This window comes from Peromyscus californicus, unplaced genomic scaffold, assembly GCF_007827085.1.
Source record: "Peromyscus californicus insignis strain IS unplaced genomic scaffold, ASM782708v3 Scaffold_4__1_contigs__length_199733344, whole genome shotgun sequence".
NCBI classification, from domain to species: domain Eukaryota; kingdom Metazoa; phylum Chordata; class Mammalia; order Rodentia; family Cricetidae; genus Peromyscus; species Peromyscus californicus.
In genome coordinates this window covers 195,730,217-195,753,604 of record NW_026294562.1, presented here as the reverse complement: position 1 = coordinate 195,753,604, position 23,388 = coordinate 195,730,217, and the positions used below count along the sequence as shown (strand labels likewise).

The 23,388-nt window shown below is 37.4% G+C and overlaps 1 protein-coding gene across 1 annotated transcript; it reads left to right on the top strand.

Moving 5' to 3' along the window:
• The first annotated feature begins 2,822 nt into the window (after nucleotides 1-2,822).
• On the top strand, nucleotides 2,823-22,856 carry LOC128124304 (vomeronasal type-2 receptor 116-like). The gene is made up of 7 exons (XM_052760459.1): nucleotides 2,823-2,830; nucleotides 6,508-6,675; nucleotides 14,725-15,025; nucleotides 15,378-16,184; nucleotides 16,961-17,179; nucleotides 19,186-19,309; nucleotides 21,928-22,856. The coding sequence occupies exons 1-7, from the start codon at nucleotides 2,823-2,825 to the stop codon at nucleotides 22,854-22,856; spliced, it is 2,556 nt and encodes an 851-aa protein (XP_052616419.1).
• The last annotated feature ends 532 nt before the right edge of the window (nucleotides 22,857-23,388 follow it).

Here is a 23,388-nt window from a genome sequence, read left to right as displayed (position 1 = left end):
CTGAGACAAACCTTCTTAGAGGTAGTTTATTTAAGGCACCTGTTTCCTTTATTAGTTTAGCATTTAGGAAACGCAGGTGATCAGTTACTGAGTATTGAACAATGATAAATTGTTGTATTATAATTTTCCTTACCACCTGGATATTTTTGATTGTTTTTTTTGCCTCTGGCTCTGTGTGGCCCTAGTTGGGAAAGGAAGGGGTGATACCTTATTCCTCTGGAATTGGTGACAAGGCAGTGGATCCTGATATCCTCTGGAGCTTGAGAGTGCAAGGCTCTGTTGGTTTTGATGTATAGGAAGAGAGATTTTTCTGGGATGGAGGTGAGATAAAAGGTTTTAGATGAGACAGGTGGACCCAGTGGGGAAAACCCTCGAGTTTAACAGCTGTAGGAATCACAAGAATTACCTTGAAAGGTCCCTGCCACTAAGGGGACAGGGGTGAAGGGTGCTGGCCTGGAGGGAAGAGAAGAACCTGATCTCCAATGTGTATTGGAGGTGGACAATTATTATCACACAGCTGAGGTTATGAACAGTCTGCGTAGCTCCATAGGATAGACCTGAGGTGACATAAAAGGGAGTTAACAGGCTATCTGGAACAGTTGGAGGGTTGGATAAAAGACCTGGTGTTAGAACTGGCCTTTCATACATTCGTTCAAATGGAGAAATTGAAAGAGGCTTTTTAGGAAGAGTCCTGAGCCTGAGAAGAGCTAGAGGCAATAATCTTACCCAGTTGAGGTGAAGTTCCTGTGACATCTTAGGAAGAATAGCTTTTAAAGACTGATTGGTATGCTCCACCTTTCCTGAGGATTGAGGATGGTATGGGATATGAAAATGCCAAGGAATGTTAAGCGCCTTAGCTAGTGTCTGAGAAATCTGAGAGGTGAACTCTGGGCTATTGTCAGACTGAAGAGAAGCAGGAACTCCAAACCGAGGAATAATTCCTCAGGGAAGGAGGCCTGCAACTGTCTGAGCCCACTTATTAGAAACCGGATATGCCTCCACCCAATTTGAAAATGAGTCTACCATCACGAGGAGATACTTAACTTTCCTGACAGTTGGCATATGGGTAAAAACGAGCTGCCATTCAGTCCCTGGAAGGGAACCTCTAGCCTGGTGGGTAGGAAAAGGCTGACTCCTGTACTTGGAATTGGCATCTGTTTTTTGGCAGATCTCACAAGGGGCAGTAATAGTTCTTAAGAACTGTTAGTCCTCAGAGGTGGGCTGCAGTTGAGCTTTTGTGAATTGAAACAGAGCAAGATTATTAGGATAAAAGAGCTGGTATGGTTAGGAAAGAGTTTGTCTAGTGTCTGGAGTTCCCTATGAGGGTGTAGGCTGTACTGTATGGATTCCCTGTGGTGGGTGAGGTGAGAATTGGCCCTGGAGGGCCGCTGTCCTGGCTGCCTGGTCAGCCCGGTTGTTTCCCCTAGAGATGATGAGCTATCGGTCTGGTGAGACCAGCAGTGGACAATTCCTATAGCCCTGGGGAGGTGGAAAACCTCCAGCATGGCCATTATTTGGCCTGAGTTAGATATGGATCCCCCTTTTGCTGTGAGAAGGCCACGCTACTTCCAAATAGCAGCATGGGAAGGAGGATATGAAAATCATATTTGGAGTCTGTGTAAACACTTAGGGATTGGCCCTGTGCCAGTTGGAAGGCATGGGTGAGAGCTATCAGGTCAGCCTGTTGGTTAGTTGTGTGTGTGGGTAACGCCTGTGCCTCTATTATCTCAGTATCTGACACTATGGCATAACCCACTTTATGGGTCCCTTCATATAAAAAGGAGCTGCCATCTGTATACCAGTTATAAGTAGCCTGAGGCAATATGCCCTCCTGTATGTGTGAAGGGTGAGGTAACAGTTCATCTAAGGTTTCAGTGCAGGAATGAGAAGGAGAATATTCAGTATTAGGTTGAGGGAGGAGGCTTGAAATATTAAGAGGTGGACAAGTCCAGAAAGTAAGTGTGACATCTTCTAGTAATGCCAACTGCAGAGAAAGAGCACGGGAAGGAGGTAAAGTGTGTAAGCCTTTGTATGTTAAAAGACGGGACAGATTATGATGAGAAAACACAATAATGGGTGACACAAAGCTTAGATTTTTTGATTCCCGAATAAGGAGCTCTGCAGCTGCTAAGGCATGGATGCAAGGTGCCCAGCCCTGACTGGTAAGGTCTAGCTTCTTTGACAGATAGACTACAGGTGCAAAGGAGGGTCCCAGCTGATGTCCTAGAGTTCCCAGGGCAAATCCCTCCTTCTCTGCTACATAGAGGGAGAAGGAATGGGTTAAGTCTGGGAAATGAAGCACTGGGGCCTGAAGAAGAGGGCCTTTTGGAGCTTTTGGAAAGGTTTAGTGGCAGGATGGAGAAGAAGATCATGTGGCGAGCCCTAAGCTGCCTTGTATAAGGGGCGAGCAAGGAGAGAAAAAGATGGAACCCAAGACCGTAGGAAGCCAGCTATTCCTAGGAAAGACAGAATCTCCTGTTTAGTAGAAGGGGCTGTAAGGGACTGGACTAGATGCTTTCTGTCTATAGTAATAGCCTTGTGAGTTGGAGTAATGGATAGACCCAAATAGGTGACCTGGGGTGTTGATAGCTGAACTTTAGAAGGAGATACCCTGTAACCTCGGCTTGATAAGAAATTTAAGAAAAACAAAGGTGTTAGTTTGGCTAACCTGTAAGGACGGGCTACAGAGTAAAATATCATCTACATACTGTATTAGTTTAGAGCCAGGGTGAGACAGAGAAAGCAGGTCAGAGGCCAGAGCCTGACCAGATAGGTGTGGACTGTCTTTGAATCCCTGTGGCAGAACAGTCCAGGTCAGCTATATGGACCGGTGAGTGTCAGGGTCAGTCCAAGTGAAAGCAAAGATATTTTGAGACTGAGGCCTGAGAGTAATAGAAAAGGAGGTGTCTTTGAGATCTAGAACTGAGAAGTGAGAGGTTCCTGAAGGGATAGTGGACAGGAGAGTATAAGGGTGAGGCACTACAGGATGGAGGGGGACTACTGCAGAATTAATGAGCTGGAGGTCTTGAACCAGGCGGTAGGTTCCATTAGACTTTTTAACTGCAAGAATGGGAGTGTTAAAAGGTGAAGAGGTTAGGCGGAGCAGCTTTTTCCTGAGATGGTCAGAAATGATAGGCTTAAGTCTTCTTAGGCTCTGGAGTGAGAGAGGGTACTGAGCTTGGGTGATATATCTGGCAGGATCTTGTAGCTGGATAATAATAGGCGGATGGTGTCCACCAATACAAGGGTTTTGGGTATCCCAGACTTTTGGGTCTACCTGAGAGGCTGGCAAGGGAAAAGAATTGTTACAGTCAGTAGAGTGAGTGCCGATACTAATGAACTTGTTCTACTATCTCTCATTATTCATTTCCCCCACACTATAGCAAAGCACCTATGAAGGTCTTGAGTGTTTCCCTGAATGTATGATGTCTAACTTCATTCTGAAAGTCATGGGCTCTGTAACATCCTACATGGACTGGTTTTGGTTTCAGTTTCCTACAGTATTAATCACAGGACATAGTAACATAGACCATATTCCTAAAGGATCTTCTGTAATCCAGACACAACCTTCTATTCTTTCATTGTACAAAAACAACCAGTATTTCCCTCAGTAGTGTGGACTAATCCCATTTCCTAGCACCATTATTCCTATAGTAACCTGCTCACATGAGGCCATTGACAGCTCAACTTGACCAGGATGAAATATCAAGTTCTAATTTGAAGAAATAATTATAGTGTTTCCAGGCAGTAGTACTCCAGCTCTTGGAAGCACATTTCTAGGACAGCAGTCCATAAAGTCCTTACATAAATAAGCATTTTTCCCTGGGACATGAGAGGTAATGTTGAATGGAAACATTTGAATTTCCACACCAGAATTCATTGTCCCATAACTGATGGCTAAGAAAGTCAGCATACAATATACTGCATCCTGATTCAAGGCATTTACCACCTTCTTGAAAGCAGTGTCACAGCCCTTTGTGCAAAAACCACAGAAATGGTATCTTACCTGTGAAAAGACATTTTACCATTATACCATGCTTGTTGATAAAGGATGGTGGAGGCCACATTAAATTAGTGATTTCCATGAATATGGGCCTAATGTTGTAAATCTCTTCCTGTGAAGAGAGTTCCTTTGTAAGAAATAATGCTCTGTTAGTGTCCTAGTCCCTCCACTGAAAGACTTGCCTGGTTATAGGAGATGACTGGTTTAGTCTCCATATCCTGTATTGCTAAGAGACTTGGCTAGTGTCACCCACATCTATTCCTGGGAGTTTCCAGTGCTCTAGGTTTCTAGCTCATCATAGAGTTATCCTCAGATTCCAATTATGTAAGTACTCTCCTATATGTGACTGACCTAATCCCTGTGCATATATGTTACATTGGTATAGCTTAGTCTTCTTGTGAGAATCCTAACAGTGAGATGAGGGGCTGTGTCTGACTCTGTTACCTGATTCCTCCTTCTGATTACCTCTTCTAGCATTGAAAGAAGAGGAAGTGCCCAGTTTTACTGAAATTTATATACCATGGCTCTCTGATATCCGTGGGAGGCCCACATGTCTCTGCAGAGGAACAGGGAAGGAGAACTGGATGTGTCTGTTGTGTGAATAGCGATGAGAGGAGGACTCTTGAAGAGGGGAGGGACCTGAAACTGATTGTGATTAAAAAAGAAACACACACACTCACACACACACACACACACACACACACACACACACACACACACACACAAAGAAACAATGCTGTCTGGAATACCATGATGGTGTGTAAGATACTCAATAAGGCACTCAATGTTAGTGTTGACATGTGCATTATGCTCTGGATAAGCAAATTCATAAAAAGAATAAGTATGTAGTCCATTAAGGTGAAAGTATTTTGCTTTCTTCTTTTTAAGTTTCTTCCTTTTATTAAAAACAGATACTTTTCTCATGCCATATATCCTGATCAATTTACCTTCCCTCTACTCATACCACTCCCTCTCACTCTTCAATCATATCGAGATCCACTTGATTTCTGGCTCTCATTTAAAAAGAATGAGCTTCTAAGAGGTAACAACAAAATATAAAATGAGATATAATATGCTAAGACAAAAACCAAAATATCATAGGATCTAAGTGACAAAGTCCAAATAGGGTTGTGCATAAATAGCAATCCCTTAGAAGATATTCACACAGCATCTAGATATCCTGTTTGGTTAATTCAGTTCCTCCTGCTTTCTATGTTCCTGAAGCACAAGTGATGGAGGGATTTACTAAATTCACTGCCAACTGGACTATTTTGATGTTTAATTTTGTCTTCTAATGCACATGATTCAAAAGAAATAAAGTTTATCAATCCTCAGACAATTGTCTGTGGGTTTTTATTCACTCCACTCTTCCATCCTTTCTTTAGGGAACTTATTAATATTTTGGACCACCAACTCATTTATACAACATAATACAAAAGACTTTCAATGTGTTAACTTATCCTGTGAACTAGGAAATAGAACTCTGCTTATAGAAGCTTCATTTGGTTTATTAGGTGAAGAGTACATTTAGAGGCTATTAAATTATAATGCTTTATAGAGAAAAGAGAAGGATTTCCTATCATCCTCATGTTCTCAGAACAGGGTAAGTAGCTGGTCAACTCACTGCACTAGGTACAGGTATTTATCAGAACAACACATCTACACAATTATTTACTGAGGATTAACTAGGACAGCAGAGGTACAGTAGCTCAAAACATAGAATCTAAACAGGAAACTTCATGTCTCAGTTAGTTGGTCAATTTGGAGCTGAATAATTTAGTAAGATCATTAATTTTCTCAAAGTGAGAAATAAGCAGATTTTACTGGATGTGGACATTGTATTAATAAGCATATATAGATGTGTCATAGAAGCAAAGAATCTCTGAGACACAGACACTAAGCAAGGTAGAATCTACTGACTTCTTTTGGTTTGGAAAATCATGATGTCTCAATCATTTTGCTGCGTTCCCTCCATCATGGGATTTTGGCCCTTTCTCTACTCACTACACTTGGAATGCCATCCTCTAATGTCGACTGTTAACACCAATTTCAGTTGTTTTCATTTGAAAAGTTTCTTGCTTCATTCTTGTGACCAAATAATCCAAAGAGGAGTTCATCCCTGAGCTCTTACTGCCTGTTGTTTTAGGTGAAATCATGGTGCCTACGGGTGCAGAAGAAAATCTATAAACATATTTTCCAGCTTGTTTTTCACCTGAACACAGGGCCTCAGATGCATAGCCCAAGGAAAGAAAGAGTTCCAGAATTCTCAGTGGCAGTGGAAGAGGTATAAGAAAGTCCTCAGAGTGTGACAGCTCTCTGGATTATTGTGACAGCCTCACCCATCAACAAAGTTAGAAGCGCATATGGTCACAAACACTTGAGCTAAGTATAAACCTGCAGGACATTGTGAGATCTGGATCCATCAGACTTATGTCTGAGCAGACATGTGTGTTGGTGGGATGTTTTCTTTTGGTTATTATTATCAGGATCTTCTTTAATCACAGTCATGCATATGCCTATAGCTCTGCTGAGTGTTATATCAGAATCAAAGAAGATTTTCACCATGAAGGAGATGTAACCATTGGTGTATTTTTCCCAGTTCATACTTTGTACACAGACAACAAAGTTCCACATCCTTATCTGCCAAACATTTACACTGACTTTCGCATACAGTAAGTGTTGCTGTTCATTTATGCTGTTTCAGATTTCATGTTACAAATGACCCAGGTGATATGTGTATTCAAGCTCCTATGCTTCTTATTTTTTTCATGAAAATCCCTCTTCTAATCCAAAATTCCTTATTTAATTGTATGTTATTCTTCATTTATTTTCTATTCTCAAAAATGATACAATAAGTTGCTTGTTTGTTTATTGATTTTTGTTTCCAAATATGACAATTGAAATATTGGATCTTCCTTGGCCATGCCTTTACAGTCACATGTTTCTCATATTAGGTCTTCATAGGGAGGAGGGTTTTATTAAAGTTTATCTGGCTCTTCAGGACACTCTAGAAGTCTATATGTAATCATGTAAAAAGAGGTGATGCCACCAAAAGTTGTTACTATGGAGGGATGTGATGGTAGAGTAACAAGTTTGCATATACTAGATATCACTGATTTAGCAGTAAGGGTGTCAGATTTAAAAATTGGCAATAGTTTCTTCTTGTCAAAACAATTATGCCTGTCTTCAAAGTTTCTTAGTTAAATTAATTATTTACTAATCGATTACTACCAGAAGCACTTTCTCTTTTACATGTCTTTCCATGCATTTCTAACAAGTTTTTAATCTCATTTTCATGGATGTGGTCGTAAGAAACATTGACAAGATTGTGGCCACTTAGGGTTGCTTCTTACTAAGTCAGAAATAAAATTAAGTTTGTGGTAGTGAAATATTTTTGTTACTACGAAAGAGTAATATGTGTGTGTTTCTCACTTTCCATTACTCCCTCAAAATCTTCCATTGCACAATACCTTTCCTAATTTTTCACACATGTTGAGGAACAAGAAATGTATATATCTTAAAGCTAAAATTATTTTGTAAGGCTTCTGATTACATTCTTTATTACTCTGAGAGAGTGCAGATATGTTTTCAAAGAGGGAATATGTCTGCTCTCCAATTTTCTTTGTCTTTTTTGTGCATATAATTTTTACATGCCTAGAAATGATCATCTTAATTATCAAGATTACAAAACATCTTAGCTGTGGGCAGGAATTTTTCTTCACTACTTTGGTTTTTGTGTGGTTTAAATTTTTAAGCAGATTTTACTTTAGGGCTATTATAACTCTTCAGATGATATGATGTACAAACATAAAATTATATATTAATTTCCAGATTAATGTAAGTTTTCTTTTGAGGCAACATGACTTAGTCTAATGGAGTGCACATGATACAGACTTTACAAGACATTTTTACCAAAATTGTCTTTAAATTTTAGTTGACTAGATTTATCAAAGTAGATTACCTCAAATTTCCAAACATTTCTTATGTTAATAATGTGACAAAAATCCATGTATCAGAGGAATATTATCTTTTACAATTTGGATGTTAGGAGTTTTTCCTCCTCTGCTATAAATATATGCCCTTTTGTGAGCAGTTTCACATATCAAAATCGAAAAGCATTTCCTTGCATCTTATTCTAAAATGCTTTGCAGTGGGATGCTTGTTTTAAATTTTTTTTATTACTTCATTTATTTTTGAAATTGTAATGTAATTGGAGTATTTCTCTTTTCCTTCCTTACCTCCAAACTTTGTCACATAACTCTTCTTCCTCCCTTCCAAATTTATTGACTGTTTAAAAAATTATTAATACATAATCATAAGGGTGCACATATATATACATGTTCCTAACTACAAACAGATCAGTCTACATTAATGTACTCCTATGCATAGTTTTGAGGATGACCATTTGATATTGGATATTCGATGGTTTTGCTTTTTCTTGTAGACTATTTCTTTGACTTTTGATTTCCTTAGTTGCCTCTAGTTCTTTGTCTAGAAATAAGACCCTATGATCTTTCTCCCAGCCACTTCGGTATATCTATTTTTGTATTCTTAATTCATATCATGTTCAGGCAGTCATGTTCATGAAACTTTCAGGATAAGACATTGATTATAAAATGTAAAAATTTTCAAACAAATACCCTAACTTGGAATGACCAAAATTTATCAACATTGCTTTTTAATGATAACAATAAATACTTTTATTATCTTTTTTAACACAAATAGTTAAGAATAACACCACATAAATATATATATATATATATATATACATATATATGTATATATATATATTATATTTTGTGGAATTTTAAAAAAGTAATAAAGAGATATAACTATCCATTTCATGGAGCATAATTCAAACAGTAAAGTCAGCTTTCATGTTTCTGCCTAATCTATCTTCCTTTTGTGTATTACCAGTGAAAATATCTTGATGCCTATCTATATCATGATTCTGAGCTCTTCCCTCCATTGCTGCCTGTGGCCTCATAATCGATCTCTTGTTTCCATGAATTGAAGCTCTGTGACCTTTTCTCTTCACATGGGCACAGTGAACTTTGAATGCTTTCTACATCCTTGTATGAAGGTTTATGCGGACTACATTAGTTTATATGAAAGCCTTTCTTTGGTGTCCATTCTGTTGTATTCACTGTGCTTTGTTTATCCTCACTTGGTACTTTTCATTAGCATGGAGATCTTATTTGCTAGCTCCCTTTTTCTTAGGGTGTTTCACAAAGAATGTGTTATCTGCCATGGTATTTTACAGCACAGCAAGAAACTCACATACAGCTAATGAGATACACACCAGCCTACCTGGTGTAAGAATGTTTTTGGGGTTTTTGCAGAAGTGAATACTGATAGCTGTCATTGTTAGCACTATGGGAATTCTTTTATTACTTACCTCAATGTGTCACTTGCAGAAATATATGTTACTATCTACCACTGTATTCACATTCAGTAATAATTTGGACCATTTTAGACTGATTTTGTCTAATAAAATAATAAATATTAATTTATCCAATGTCACTCTCATACCTAATGTAATTGAGTTAATAAATAATGACATCTATGTTTTCCAGTTGAAATTAGGCAATGCAGGGACAATAATTCCTACAATACATTCTCTGTTTTCTAAACCTTTCAATATGTCTGTCCATCTTCTACAGCTATCATCCAGGGACAATATTGTACATCATAGGTTACTAAAATATATTTATGAAGAGTCAGAATCTTGTATTTTTATTTCTCACCATTTTTGCCAATTTTTATGTTTTTCATGTTGGTCAAAATTTTTAAAAATTAATGTCCATGAAATATATTAAAATTCAGAATCAATTTTAACTAGTACATAGGAGATAGGATTGAACTTTCTTGTGTATAACAATAGTGAATATCCAGATCACAACATTTACGTACTTGAGTATGTCATAACTTTCATTGGTTTTGAATGCAGCTGAGTGCTCATTCTCAAAATCCTTATTTCATTTTTTTTTCTTTCTATTTCTTTCTTTTGGGTTCTGGGCAGATCCTCACTATGCTTCTGTTATATCTTGGGCTCCCTTTCTCTTTCTCTGAAGCCATTTTCCCTGCAATGTGGCTTCTCCATCTCTGTCTGACCTCCATGTTTGATGAACTCATGTACTTAAGCATGCCTGTGTTTCTTCTCTCTCCCATTGTCCTCTTCCAAGAAACTGGTATGATGTACTCCTGACCTATCTCAGTGCATTTTCATTTTAAAAATCTAATAATAAAGCATTCAAGCAGCAAAAAACCCACATTTTAGTATCATATATGAACTGGACATAATTTTTGATGTTCTATATATAGAAAAAACAATGATCTAACATATACTGTTCTGATTTTGTGATTAAAGTTTTCATCCCCTTATCATTGCTTAGTGTTTGGAGGCTTTGAGCACCTCTTCTGTCTTTACATGGAAAATACAACAGCGATTTTGAATATAATATGCTCATAAGACTACATACATGTAAGAAATTCTCAAAATGCATGCATTCTAAGTGTGTACATATATACATACACACACACACACACACACACACACACACACACACACACACACACACACACACACAAACACACACACAAACACACACACATTCAAATCTTTCCGTTAGGAAAGATAACTTGGTTTCCACTATTTTTCTTGGTTTCCACTATGAAGGACTTTTATGCCCATTTCCCTTCCAGTACATGCCTTTCTTTACTTATCATTTTGGTGTGTCTGGCTGCTTTTTTGGTGTTTAAATGCTTTCATGAATTAAGTGAGAACTTAAGTACAGTGTGTTTTGATTATATTCACTCCAGCTCCCACTCCTTCCATATGTGCTCCTTTATAATAACCCTCCTGTTCAACCAATTTGACATTTCTTCTTTTTCCCCAAAGAATCCTGTCTATGCTGTGGTATTACTCATAAAACTGGAGCCTTCTCTCGACTATGGTAAACCTACTGGAGTTCAAAGCTTTGATAATAACTGACTATCACAAAATCTATCAAGGACAAAATCCCCACGGCTAGTGGTGTGATTTCACACAAAACTCTCTTCTCTATGCTTGAGTTTTTTTTTCTAGCACGACCTTTTGCAGCTCTGGTGCCCCTGATACTATGCATTTTTATCTACAATTACTCTGTTCTTTCTGGAAAATAATTTTCTTTTAATTATCTACAACCTCTGGAAGAACACTGAGATTTTTACGCCTGAGAATAATGTGTGTTCCTCATCTGAAGCTGAGCATTATCCAGTGCCTCATTCTCTCCAAATTGGTCAGTTAAAGGTCTCTGTTAATTTATACCTACAAGCAGAGGTTTCTGTGACAAAAATGGATCAATTTTCTCATCTATGGTTTGAAAAATAAATTATTAGGAATCATGATAATTCTACATCTGTTTAGCATAATAATATTTTTTTTATCTCTCCTTGGGCTTATGGTCTCTTTTGTGTTCCAAATAACCATGCTATGAATGAATTTCTTCTCATGGAACATGTCCATGATCCAAACAGAAAATTATTTGAATATTCGTGTAACATTTCTTTTCCTATTGCATCAGAGGGCATGTCTTATTAGGTCAGTTATTTTTGCATCTTGCAGGGCTCATAACTGGATGATGTTAACTAATTTTTATTCCTGGTTTGATGTATACAATTTAGTGTTTAGGGTATTCACCAGAGGAGAATTTTGGAACATGATTTAAGCCAATAGAAAACCTTTCTTATCTAGCCTGCAACTATACTGGGTGATCAGAATCCCAGGGTAGCATGGAGACTTTCTCAGGATGAGCTTTTAAGTACAAAAAAAAACATGTTCTGTGTTAAAATACACCAGTTAACAAGAACAGTGAGCAAGAATTCAAACCACAGAAGCAAAAAGTAAGTTTAATACATTTAGAGTCTTTCTGAAAACTATGTGTGTTGTTTTCATTTCATAAGGTGGTGCTGTCTATTTGCTGAGCTTTACATCCTGAATGGCACTTCCACCATCCAGTCAGTTGTGCTAAGTTCTGGAGGCCTACTAAGGACTGGGACACTGCTACAATCACCACTGTAGTCCCAGAGGCCCAATAATACTGCATATACAAATTATATATATATAATTTGTACTTAAGTTCTTACTTAAGTACACTGTACTTAAGTTCTCACTTAATATATATATATATATATATATATATATATATATATATATATATATATATATATATATATATAATGTTATAAATCATCCCATTAGGCTGAATATAAGCTACCCAATAAGGTAAAGTGTGCAGGTTAAATTTGGGATATTAAATTTCTTTGTCCCTTGTAAGTGTCCTATTATTAATTAAGGCTAGCCCCAGTCATTATAAGTATGTCAGTCAATGGGCTGACAGTCTGTTTAATTCACCACAATATGAGTAGAGAGAATGACCTTGTAGGGTCCTTAACTGATTAGCTCCATTGTCCCTTTGGCTATTCACTTGACATAGAGGATATCACTCTACTTAAGCAAGGTGAAATTGGTGGTGGACTCAGAAGATGGCTGGGTATCTCAGATAATTCAGTGAATACCCTGTGTGGAGAACTGGAAGGCCTTTAGTGACTTGATAAGGGAATGATTAAAGAGTTTTGTCAACTGCTTGTCTCTGAGCCTTGGAAGAAGGTGGGGAATTCTTCCAAATATAATCTCATGGGTAGTTAATCCCTCCCTATATGGGGAACAGTAAACTGAGGCACAGTAAAGGAGGAAGCCTATCCATCTTTTTCTGGACTCTAATGAGAATTTTGTTGGAGTTTCATTTGATGTCCTGTTCATTCTTTCTGCCAGCTCAGAACTCTGAGGTCTAGATACACAGCGAAGTTTCTGCTCTATGTCTAAAGCCATAGCTATTATTTAAGAGGGTTTGAGATATGAAAATCAGGATATTGTTGGACCCTATTGCTAGAAGGCAGTCAAATTGGAAACACTCATTTATGTCTGATCTTTTTAGCTATTTGGACACTTTTAGTCTATGTGGGGAACACTTTTAACCACTGAAAAACGGTATCTTTAAGAAAGTTGCAAGTATTTTTCCCTTCCCCAGCAAGGCAGATCTTGGTTGAAATCAGTTTTTCCAATGTTTGACAGGGTGTTGATCTTTCATTTGGATCCCTTCCCGGGTAAGGACTCTCTGTTTTCGATTTATTTTAACACAATCCTCGTGTATGGCTGAGATATACCATGCTTGTGTGTCACATATAGGTATAACAAACATTGGTCTGAACAAATAAGAAGGTTTTGTAGTACCCAGGGGAATAGCCTGGTAAAGGTTTGTTACCAGAATCCAGCTAGTTATTTCTGAGAGAATGAACTTTTCCTCTGGTACCTTCCATCAATACATAGGTGATGGAGGAATGTCTTTCTGTATACTACAAATATGTGTTGTTCTGATTGGTTGACAAATAAAGCCATTTGGTTTATGGCAAAGCAGCTTACAGGCAGTGGGAAATTCAAAGAGACAAACAGGAAGAAGGCAGGGAGAGATACCAGGGAGCCACTGAAGGAGCAACATTTAATGGGATGCGGGTAAAGCCACAGAATATGTGGTGATACATAGATTAATAGTTATGGGCTAATTTAAGATATGAGCTAGCTAGCAAAAACCTTGAGCCATGGTTATGCAATTATAATTAATATAAACCTCTGTGTGATTACTTGGGGGATGCAAGTGGGAGAGATTTGCCCCAACTGCCATCAGGCCAGGACATTGGAAAACTCCTGACTACATATAGCTTTGTACTGACCATTTTTCTTTACCCTGCAGTCATAGATAGCACTGTTTGTGGTATGTGTCATCAGAACATCAATAAGTTTTAGTGTCAGCTGTCAGACAGTGAGTTAAACTTTGTGCCCATGGAGGACAACAATTTCTAGGGGAAGCCACATAGCCCCTGGGAGGGCCCAGATTTTTTAATGTCCTTTTTTCCAGCAATAAGAAACCATCTTTCTCTATAGATCATACAGTTGACATACCCACTTGTAAAATCATATCAACTGATGGTCCATGTATATAGTAGTGGAGTTTCCTTTTCCCCATATGAGATATTGGGCTAGAACAATCAGTTTGTAGAAGAGGTTCCTGGGATGAGGTTCCTGGTTTAGGCACTAATAATTTTATTAAAAGTACATATTGCATCTCCAACATTCCTGGTTTCATCATTCATCTGGTGACTGTCTTGTCTGAGTAACTGTAGGTCATCATCAGGCAAGAGGGATAGTTTGATTGATGACAAACTGAACTCAAGTTGGGGCCAGGAGTAGAGTCTTGTACTGGGTCAAACAGTCATTAAACAGTTGATGATTTTTTTCCCTCAGTATGGCTACAGGGTACAATCATTTGGATTGATGTATCACAGGGAATTTCCATGGTCCCAACATTTGGGTAAAACCCCTTTGTCTTTTTTGTCATGGACTGGCAATGAAAAGGTTTTGGAGCATCTGGAAGTTCTAGGGCTTGAGCCAAAATCAGAGATATGTTTAAAGCCTTGAATGTCTTTCATTTAGTCTCAGTCAAGATTAGGGTCTTAGTTCTCCTACTTTGTGCTTATGTATAGGCATTGCAGTTTCCACAAACACTGAAATACCCAGCTGCACCCAGGAATTCTGGGATCTGTGCTTTAGTCTTTGTAGTTGGAATCTGCAGTTCTGTGTGGTCTGTAATTTCCTCAGGTATGTTTTTATTCAATCTCTGCAGTTATAATTTTAAAATACACCAGTTGGTTCTGACCCTGGTATTTGCCATTGAGGAGATCAACAGGAACCCTCATCTTTTACCAAACATATCTCTGGGATTTGACTTCTATAATGTCCCATACAGTGAGAAAAACATTCTTATGAATGCTCTTATTTGGCTCACAGGCCTGAGTAACCTTCGCAGTCTTCACTGTAATTATAACTGTTTAAAGGAGAGAAAGACAAGTGCTGTGATAACAGGACCATCGTGGGTAAAATCTGCCCATATTGGGACACTGCTTCAGCTCTACAAATTTCCACAGGTGAGGAGTTGTATGGGAAAACAATGCAGATCTCCTTTGCTGACATTTCAGGTGTGTCCATAGGTAAAAAGTTATAATTGGATTAGTTAGATATCAATGACAACTGTCCAGACAATTGGAGATGGACCTCTATTTCAGTCACTGGGAAAAGAAAGAGGAGGTTGCAGTACAAAGAGGATTAATAAAAATAGAAAATAGGCCAGTAATTTTCTGAAAACTTCTCTCACAGAAATTTGTCTTCAAATCAGGGTGAATTCATCATTTTGCTACCATTTCCACCTGTTTCTGCAGAACAAGGATTGTGCATATTGCCATTGTCCTTTCTCTTGTTTCCAATTTTTTTTCTCTTCAGTTCACTGTTGGTCCTTTTGAGCCTATCTTCAGTGACCGAGGTCAGTTTACTTCTCTCTACCAGATGGCCCCCCAAGGCACAACTCTGTCTCTTGCCATGGTCTCTTTGATGCTTCATTTTGGCTGGACCTGGATTGGGCTGCTTGTGCCAGATGATCACAGAGGGACTCAGTTTCTAGCAGATATCAGAGAAAAGATGGAGAAAAATCAAGTCTGCATAGCTTTTGTTGAAATGATCCAAAGCACCTGGAATTCATTTTCATACAAATACTGGAAAAGTTTTGGCATCATCCAGGAAACATTGGCCAATATTATCATCATTTATGGTGACAATGATTTGTTACAAGGTTTAATGACAAATCTAGGGCAACAAATTTTGACAAGAAAAGTCTGGGTCATGACCTCTGAGTGGGATGTTACTAATATTGCTGATTATTTCTTGCTGGATTCATTCCATGGAAGTCTCATTTTTTCACAACACCATGAGGAGGTGGCTGAATTTAAAAATTTTATCCAAACAGTTAATCCTTATAAATATCCAGAAGACAATTACCTTCCTAAGATGTGGTTTTTGTTCTTCAAGTGCTCATTTTCAGAGCTGGATTGTCATCTTTTGGAGAACTGCCAACCCAATGCTTCCTTGGAATTACTGCCTAGACATATGTTTGACATGGTAATGAGTGAAGACAGCTACAATACATACAAGGCTGTCTATACTGTGGCCCATAGTCTCCATGAGATGAGTCTTCATCAAGTACAAATGCAACCATTTGGAAATGGGGAAAGATTGGTGTTCTTCCCCTGGCAGGTAATATTCCTTCCATTGTATTAGAGCATCAACAATGTGAAATTTTGACAGTCGTCAGAGGCACCAAACTAGGTATTACATATTTCAGAATTTTACATATAGTATATGTATGTATACATTCATATACGCATGTGTGTGTGTGTATTTGTGTGTGTGTGTGTGTGTGTGTGTGTGTGTGTGTGTGTGTCCATCCACAGGAGATTCTTCACGTGTTATCCTATCTTCCATGTCAGTGCAGATCTTTCTGTTCATGTTGCTGAGGAATAAGGTGCTAGTGGCAAGGAGGAAATGATTTTAATGAATATAAAAATTGTGTCACAAATATCTGCACAATGTTTTCATTGTAATGATTACACCAGAAACCTAAGAATTTTCTTAGTGAAACAATGAAAGCTCATTATCCCAAGTTGATAGTGCATAAATAATTTCTTTTAACTACTATTCAGTCATAAGTACCCACATTATGCTCAATGAACTTTGGGATGAACCCTGTGTGTAAATGGGTATAGCTCTCTTTTAAATAAATTGAGATTTGCTTCAATCAATACTCACCGATTCCATTCCTAAGTTTGTATAGAAGATGTTCTTGAAGCTGTGTGTTCCACAGATGTAGAATTGTATCCCATTTACATAGGTCACCATTGCTGATCTTCAATCATACCTACATTATTATCGTGTCCTACACCACAGATTATGAACATTGAGAGTTATTTTATAACCCATTGGTGGTCAAACTCTCAGATCTACATTAAAACATGTTCTTGCATCACTTTCAGCTTCATCCTTTCTTGAGGAATGTCCACATGGGAGCCAATATGGCTTTAGAATGGAAACAGAAGTTAGATGATGATGAGTATGATATTCTCAACTTTTGGAATTTTCCAAAGGGTCTTGGACTTAAAGTGAAAGTAGGAAATTTTTTGCTCAATGCTCCACAGAGTCAACTGTTAACTTTATCAGAGAAGATGATACGATGGCCAGAAAGATATTCAGAGGTGGGTTATATATTATCTCAATGCATTAAACTTATCATAATAATACAAATATATCCTCCAGTATAACATCTTCTACTTTTGAAATTAAATCTCAATGCTATAAAATTTCCAATAGTCAAAGACAAAAAAATAACTACTAAAAGACAGTGCTTTATAATCCCCTGATTATTTAAAAAGGACTTTTTAAGCTTTAAATGTCTGCTAATATTCAGTGATGCATGGGTTAAATTTTGTCAATTTGAAACAAATTAAGTACACCTGAGAAGTGGTATATGCAATCCTCATAATATCTCACAGGACACTCTAATGTAGAAAATCTCTACATTCACAACAGAAAACTGAATAAGTTATATTTTCTTGCTATGATCAAACACCATCACCAGAAGTGACTTTTGGAAGAATGAGTTTATCTGACTTATGGTTTTGGAGTTTTGAGTGTCCTTTATACTCAGGAGGCATGCCAGTGTGTCGCATCTGTGGAGAGATGTGTAGGAAGCTGAAAATAAAATGTCTCAGTCCACACACTGGAGGCAGAGAGCGAATACTGAAATTAGGTGAGGATCATAAATTTTCAAAATCCCCAAACACTGAAATAATTCTGCCAATAAGTCTGCAACTCTCAAAGTTGCAATAACTCTCAAGATAGCACCACCATTGAGCAAATATATAGTCACATATCTATGTTTATAATTGCCACTTTTCATTCAAACCAATACACAATGTCTCTATTAGAATTCCTTTACTGCTAGGCAAGCACTCTACCACTGAGCTAAATCCCCAACCCATCTGTTTGAAACCTGGGGCCTATGCAGGATTGTTTGGCTTGGCCTGGGAGGAGGGGACTAGACCTACCTGGACTGAGTCTACCAGGTTGACCTCAGTCTGTGGGGAAGGCTTTGCCCTGGAGGAGATGGGAATGGGGGGGGGGCGTTGGGGGGAAGATGAGGGGGACGGGAGGGGGGAGAACAAGGGAATCCGTGACCGATATGTAGAACTGAATTGTATTGCAAAATAAATTAAAATAAATTAAAAAAAAAAAAAAAAAAAAAAAAAGAATTCCTTTACTGTATCTAAAATTTGAGTAGTTCATCTTGATTCCATGCTTAAAATTACAGAAGATAAACAGTTATCATTTCGTTTATCCACCCCTTGAATTGAAATACTATAGCATGCATGTGTTTATGTTATTACTTTTTCTGCTACTGAAGATACATACATACCTAATGTAACTTAAGCAAGTGTTTCTTTTGGATGATAGTATGAACCTTCAGCCCTTATCTTTCGAAATTTATTGCTCTAGGAGCATGAGGTTCCCGATGACATCATATTCTTAGTCAATAGAAAAAAAGTGAATACAATGAATAACCTTTTTCTCATTCTTAATTCTGAGAAAACAGCCTATAGAATGATGATGCTCACTCTTAGAGTAAATCCTTTAAACTTTTCTTTAGAAACACTCACAGGGATGCCCAACAATTTGTTTATATGGTGATTATAAGTCCTGTTAAGTTGACAAGCAAGACTTATGATCATAGTGGAAATAAAAGTTTCTAATGCATTAGAAAGCAAGCTCAGAGACAAGATCCATCTGGAAGGACCGCGTGACTTTTTATGTCATGTCTTCTATGACCTCCGTGCATCAAAACTGTCCCTACCTCATTTTGATCAAAACTGTCTAATAATGGGATAATCCTCAGACCAATTTTGCATAGATCACAGATGCTCAAATTCCTTTTCTACTTTTATAGGAATAAAACATGCAAAATTAATTATGTGACACTAAAAATATTATTCAGACTTTCTTTCCTTTTTTTGTGACAGGGTTTCTCTGTGTAGCTTTGTGCCTTTCCTGGAACTCACTTGGTGACCAGGCTGGCCTCGAACTCACAGAGATATGCCTGGCTCTGCCTCCCGAGTGCTGGGATTAAAGGCGTGTGCCAACCCGCCCAGCTTGAGACTTTCAATAAACCATGAGAATTTGTTAAGTTGGCTCCATTTTCTCTCAGATTCCTCATTCTGTGTGCAGTGAGAGCTGTGGGCCTGGATTCAGGAAAATTACCCTAGAGGGCAAGGCTGTTTGCTGTTATGATTGCACTCCTTGTGCAGACAATGAGATTTCCAATGACACAGGTAAGAATAAATCTTCCAGGAATGGTTCCACATTTCTATAGGATTCTGCATTATCTTAAAACCTGAAAAATATCTAGAAAGAAGTCAGAAAAATGTATTCCTTCTCTTATTTAGGATATGAAATGTTCATCACCATGTCTTGAAATAGTGCAGAGTAGGCACAGAAATTTATAATTGATTTACATCTATGATGAATTTCAGCTATTGTTTCCTGCAGCAAACACCTTTTCTCTGTACTAATCAATATGCTTTATTTCCCCACATAATTTAACACACGGTAATAAAATACACAAATTAGATGTTTTCCTAACTGTATTTTAATAATGATTAGAACTCACCTAAATGTAGGATAGGTTATTTTAATGATTCTTCCCAGCAAGAACAGAAAATTAGCAATTTGTGTTTAATATCCCCACTATATAATTATTGACTGTAAAGCATAACTAACATTTCAATTTTCCTTAATGAATAGGATTATGTCCATTTTTATGCTCCAATTCTGAGAAACCATATATAAAACAATATCCTCAAAGCAGTTCCAAGGGTCTGTTACTGAGAGTTGTCCCAAGACATAAGAGCTGCAATGGAATATAGAATCTCCATTTAGAAGAAGAGGTCCTGAACATATTCACAGCATATTTCATTGGGAAGAAACAATCTTTAAAAGCTCATATTTCCATACCTAATACTAAATTTGTGACCAGGTTTATTTCAATTTTGAAATTTTGAAATGTTTTCTACTCTTTGAGAATTTAATACTATGTATTTGGATCATATTCATACCCTCCCAAATCTACCACTTTCTGACATAACTTCTTTTCTCTCTTGTTAAAAAAAATTAAGAAAAACTCATTGAATTCAGTTTCTGCTACCCAAATACACTTTGGAGTGCAATCACAGATAGAATATGGACTAATTCCTACTGCCACATTCCTAAAGTTTAAAGTGTCTTTCCATTATAACAGCTATGAGGTCAAATAACTTCTCAGTTAAGTGTAGTATTTTATGCCAACTCTCAATACATAATGATATTTGGTCTGCCCTGAGCTTTCACATGTTATATGCATGGTATCAAACCTCAAATTTATATATTCAACTGCCCAGCTGTGTTTGCAAGTTTCTACTCCCTTGAAGTATTTCAGGACCTCTGACTTTTACATTCTTTCTGCGAATTCTTTTATGGATTTCCCACACTGAGATGTAAAAGACTGTGCCCTCAAGCTTTTATTAAAAAAAAAAAAAACTTTTTGTGAACATGAATGCACAAATTCACACACACACACACACACACACACACACACACACACACACACACACACACTCACATTGTCGTTTTTCTTACATGTATCATTTGCCTTTAGTAAGGAATGTAGTTATACATGTTAGTCCTCCATTAAAACTTAGAAAACTAAAACAAAATGAACACCTCCACATAAAAGAGAAGGAAATAATAGAGCCTGAGTTTATATCTTGAAAGTAGGTCCTAAGAACAGATATAACAATGTGTCACAATAGCTGAAGGAAACATTATTTACAAGGTATATAGAAATAAGTTTTATTCTACTAAAGTGAGTTCAATAATATGTTAATAAAATTTGTCAACAAAATAAAATTGAAAATCTGGTGATTAGTTTCTTTGTAAAATCATACAAAAAATGACAATGGAAATCTGGCATGCATAAATCACTGTTCTTGTACTTCAAATACTATAACACTGTTTAATTCATACCCTAAAACTGTCTCAATAGTTCTGTCCTTTCCCCAGTTTGAATGACGACTATTCACTAGTGCACTAGTCAAGCCTGTAACAATGTAATAATGCCTATTCACTAAAGCTTCCACAGAGAAGAGTCAATATTAGAAAACAGGAAGCATTTTATAATGATAAGAAAATTGAGACCCTATGTTTAAGAAGAGTATTTTTATGAAAATAATTTCAAGAGCATACTCCCTCTTTTGCACTAATCAAATTAATATTGTGGTATGACTTATGATGTGGTTTCAGAAATAAAGTATGTATATGTATTGTAATTCAGTATTCTAATAACTTCCAAAAGAGATACACCAATAGTACAAGAGGCCTGAAGGTATATAAGAGAGAAAACTGTAAGGTGTATTTAATTTACATCACTATAAAGAAGATGGGTTGTATGAGAAGCTACTAGTAATTGATAACTACTACCAAAAGAGGAATATCACTTTTCTTTAAGGTTGTGGACTCTGAAATGTTGCCCATATTCCAGTTGTTGCCTCCATAATATGTAAATACTAGCATCACTGAATAGACTCAGTGAGTATTACAATGTAAAAAGAAGAGACAAGAGAGCACATTAAGTTGGGAAGTAAAAGTGGGAGAAGTTGAAGAATGGAGCAAGAAGAAAGAGTGCTGAGTTGGCTCAACACACTTTATAAGTTCACATGAATAATATCTGAAATATCAGATAAGGAAGTTGGGTGGTATAAATATGAAAACATTCACTACAGAGTTTGTGTTTCGTTGTCCCTGAGAAAACAGGAAAGTGATATAGATAGTAGTTCTGTCCAAAAGTACAGAAAAATGGCTTAGAATAAAAGGGATAACTTCAGCTTGGATTAAATCTCACCTCATTTCTGATCAGATATGGAAAAGTGCATGAAGTGTCCAGAGAGTCATTATGCAGAGACAGAGAAGAAACACTGCCTCCAGAAAGCTGTGAGTTTTCTTAACCATGAGGACCCCTTGGGGATGTCTCTCACAACCATAGCTCTGTGCTTCTCTGTACTCACAACTGTGGTTCTTGGACTCTTTGTGAAGCACAGAGACACTCCAATTGTCAAAGCTAATAATAGGACCCTTAGTTACACATTGCTTATCGCACTCACTGTCTGTTTCCTATGTTCCTTGCTATTCATTGGCCGTCCCAACACCACAACCTGTATCCTGCAGCAGATCATATTTGGTGGTGCTTTCTCTGTGGCTCTTGCCACTGTGTTGGCCAAAGCTATCACTGTGGTTATTGCCTTCAAGGTTACTTTTCCAAGGAGAGTGGTGAGGTGGTTAATAATATCCAAGGCTCCGAACTTCATCATCCCCATATGTACTCTGATCCACCTTGTCCTCTGTGGAATCTGGCTAGGGACCTCTCCTCCCTTCCTTGACCAAGACTATCATGCTGAACATGGACATATCATCCTTGTGTGTAACAAAGGCTCAGATTTTGCCTTCCATGGAATACTGGGATATCTCTGCTCCTTGGCACTTGGTAGTTTTACAATGGCTTTCATGTCACGAAATCTGCCAGACACATTCAATGAAGCCAAGTTCCTGTCATTCAGCATGCTGGTGTTCTTCTGTGTGTGGATCACATTCCTCCCTGTCTACCACAGCACCAAGGGGAAGGTCATGGTGGCTATGGAAGTCTTCTCTATCTTGGCTTCTAGTGCAGCCCTCCTCGGGTTCATTTTTGTCCCTAAGTGCTATATTATCTTAATAAGGCCAGATATGAACTCAGTTCATCATATCAGGAACAGGCCACATTCTAGAAGGAATAACCCTGTCAAAACCTAGTTAAAAACTCAACATAGTTCTCATATTAAACATTATTTCACAATGAAGTCCAGTTGATCTCTACTGAAAATATGTGTTATGCGGTTAGAGTAAGGGTTTGATCCATTGTGCTTTTACATGGTCGCCTGATTATAGGAAAATTTCTGTCTACAGTCATCCAATTGTATTAGAGCCTCTTTGTACTGGAGCTATTGGAGTTATCCACACTTGAAATCCAGGTTGTATTTACATAAGAGCAGGACCTCAGTATGTTTCTGGGCTTGTCTGAAACCTTCTATAATATAGACTGCTAAATTCATGTTATTTATTTAAATTGCTTGAAAGCATCAAGTATATTCTCTTTTCCAATTGTACTCATCACGTTTTAAATTTTGAAAGTGTATCCTAGTAAAATTTTATCTTGTCTTTCAATAACAGTGGTAAAATATATAGATCAAAATTTTATTTTATATTCAAATTTTAATATAACAGATTTTTACAAGAACATCCACCTGTTAAAGTCTCAAAGCTCTTCACTAAATTATTATGCTTT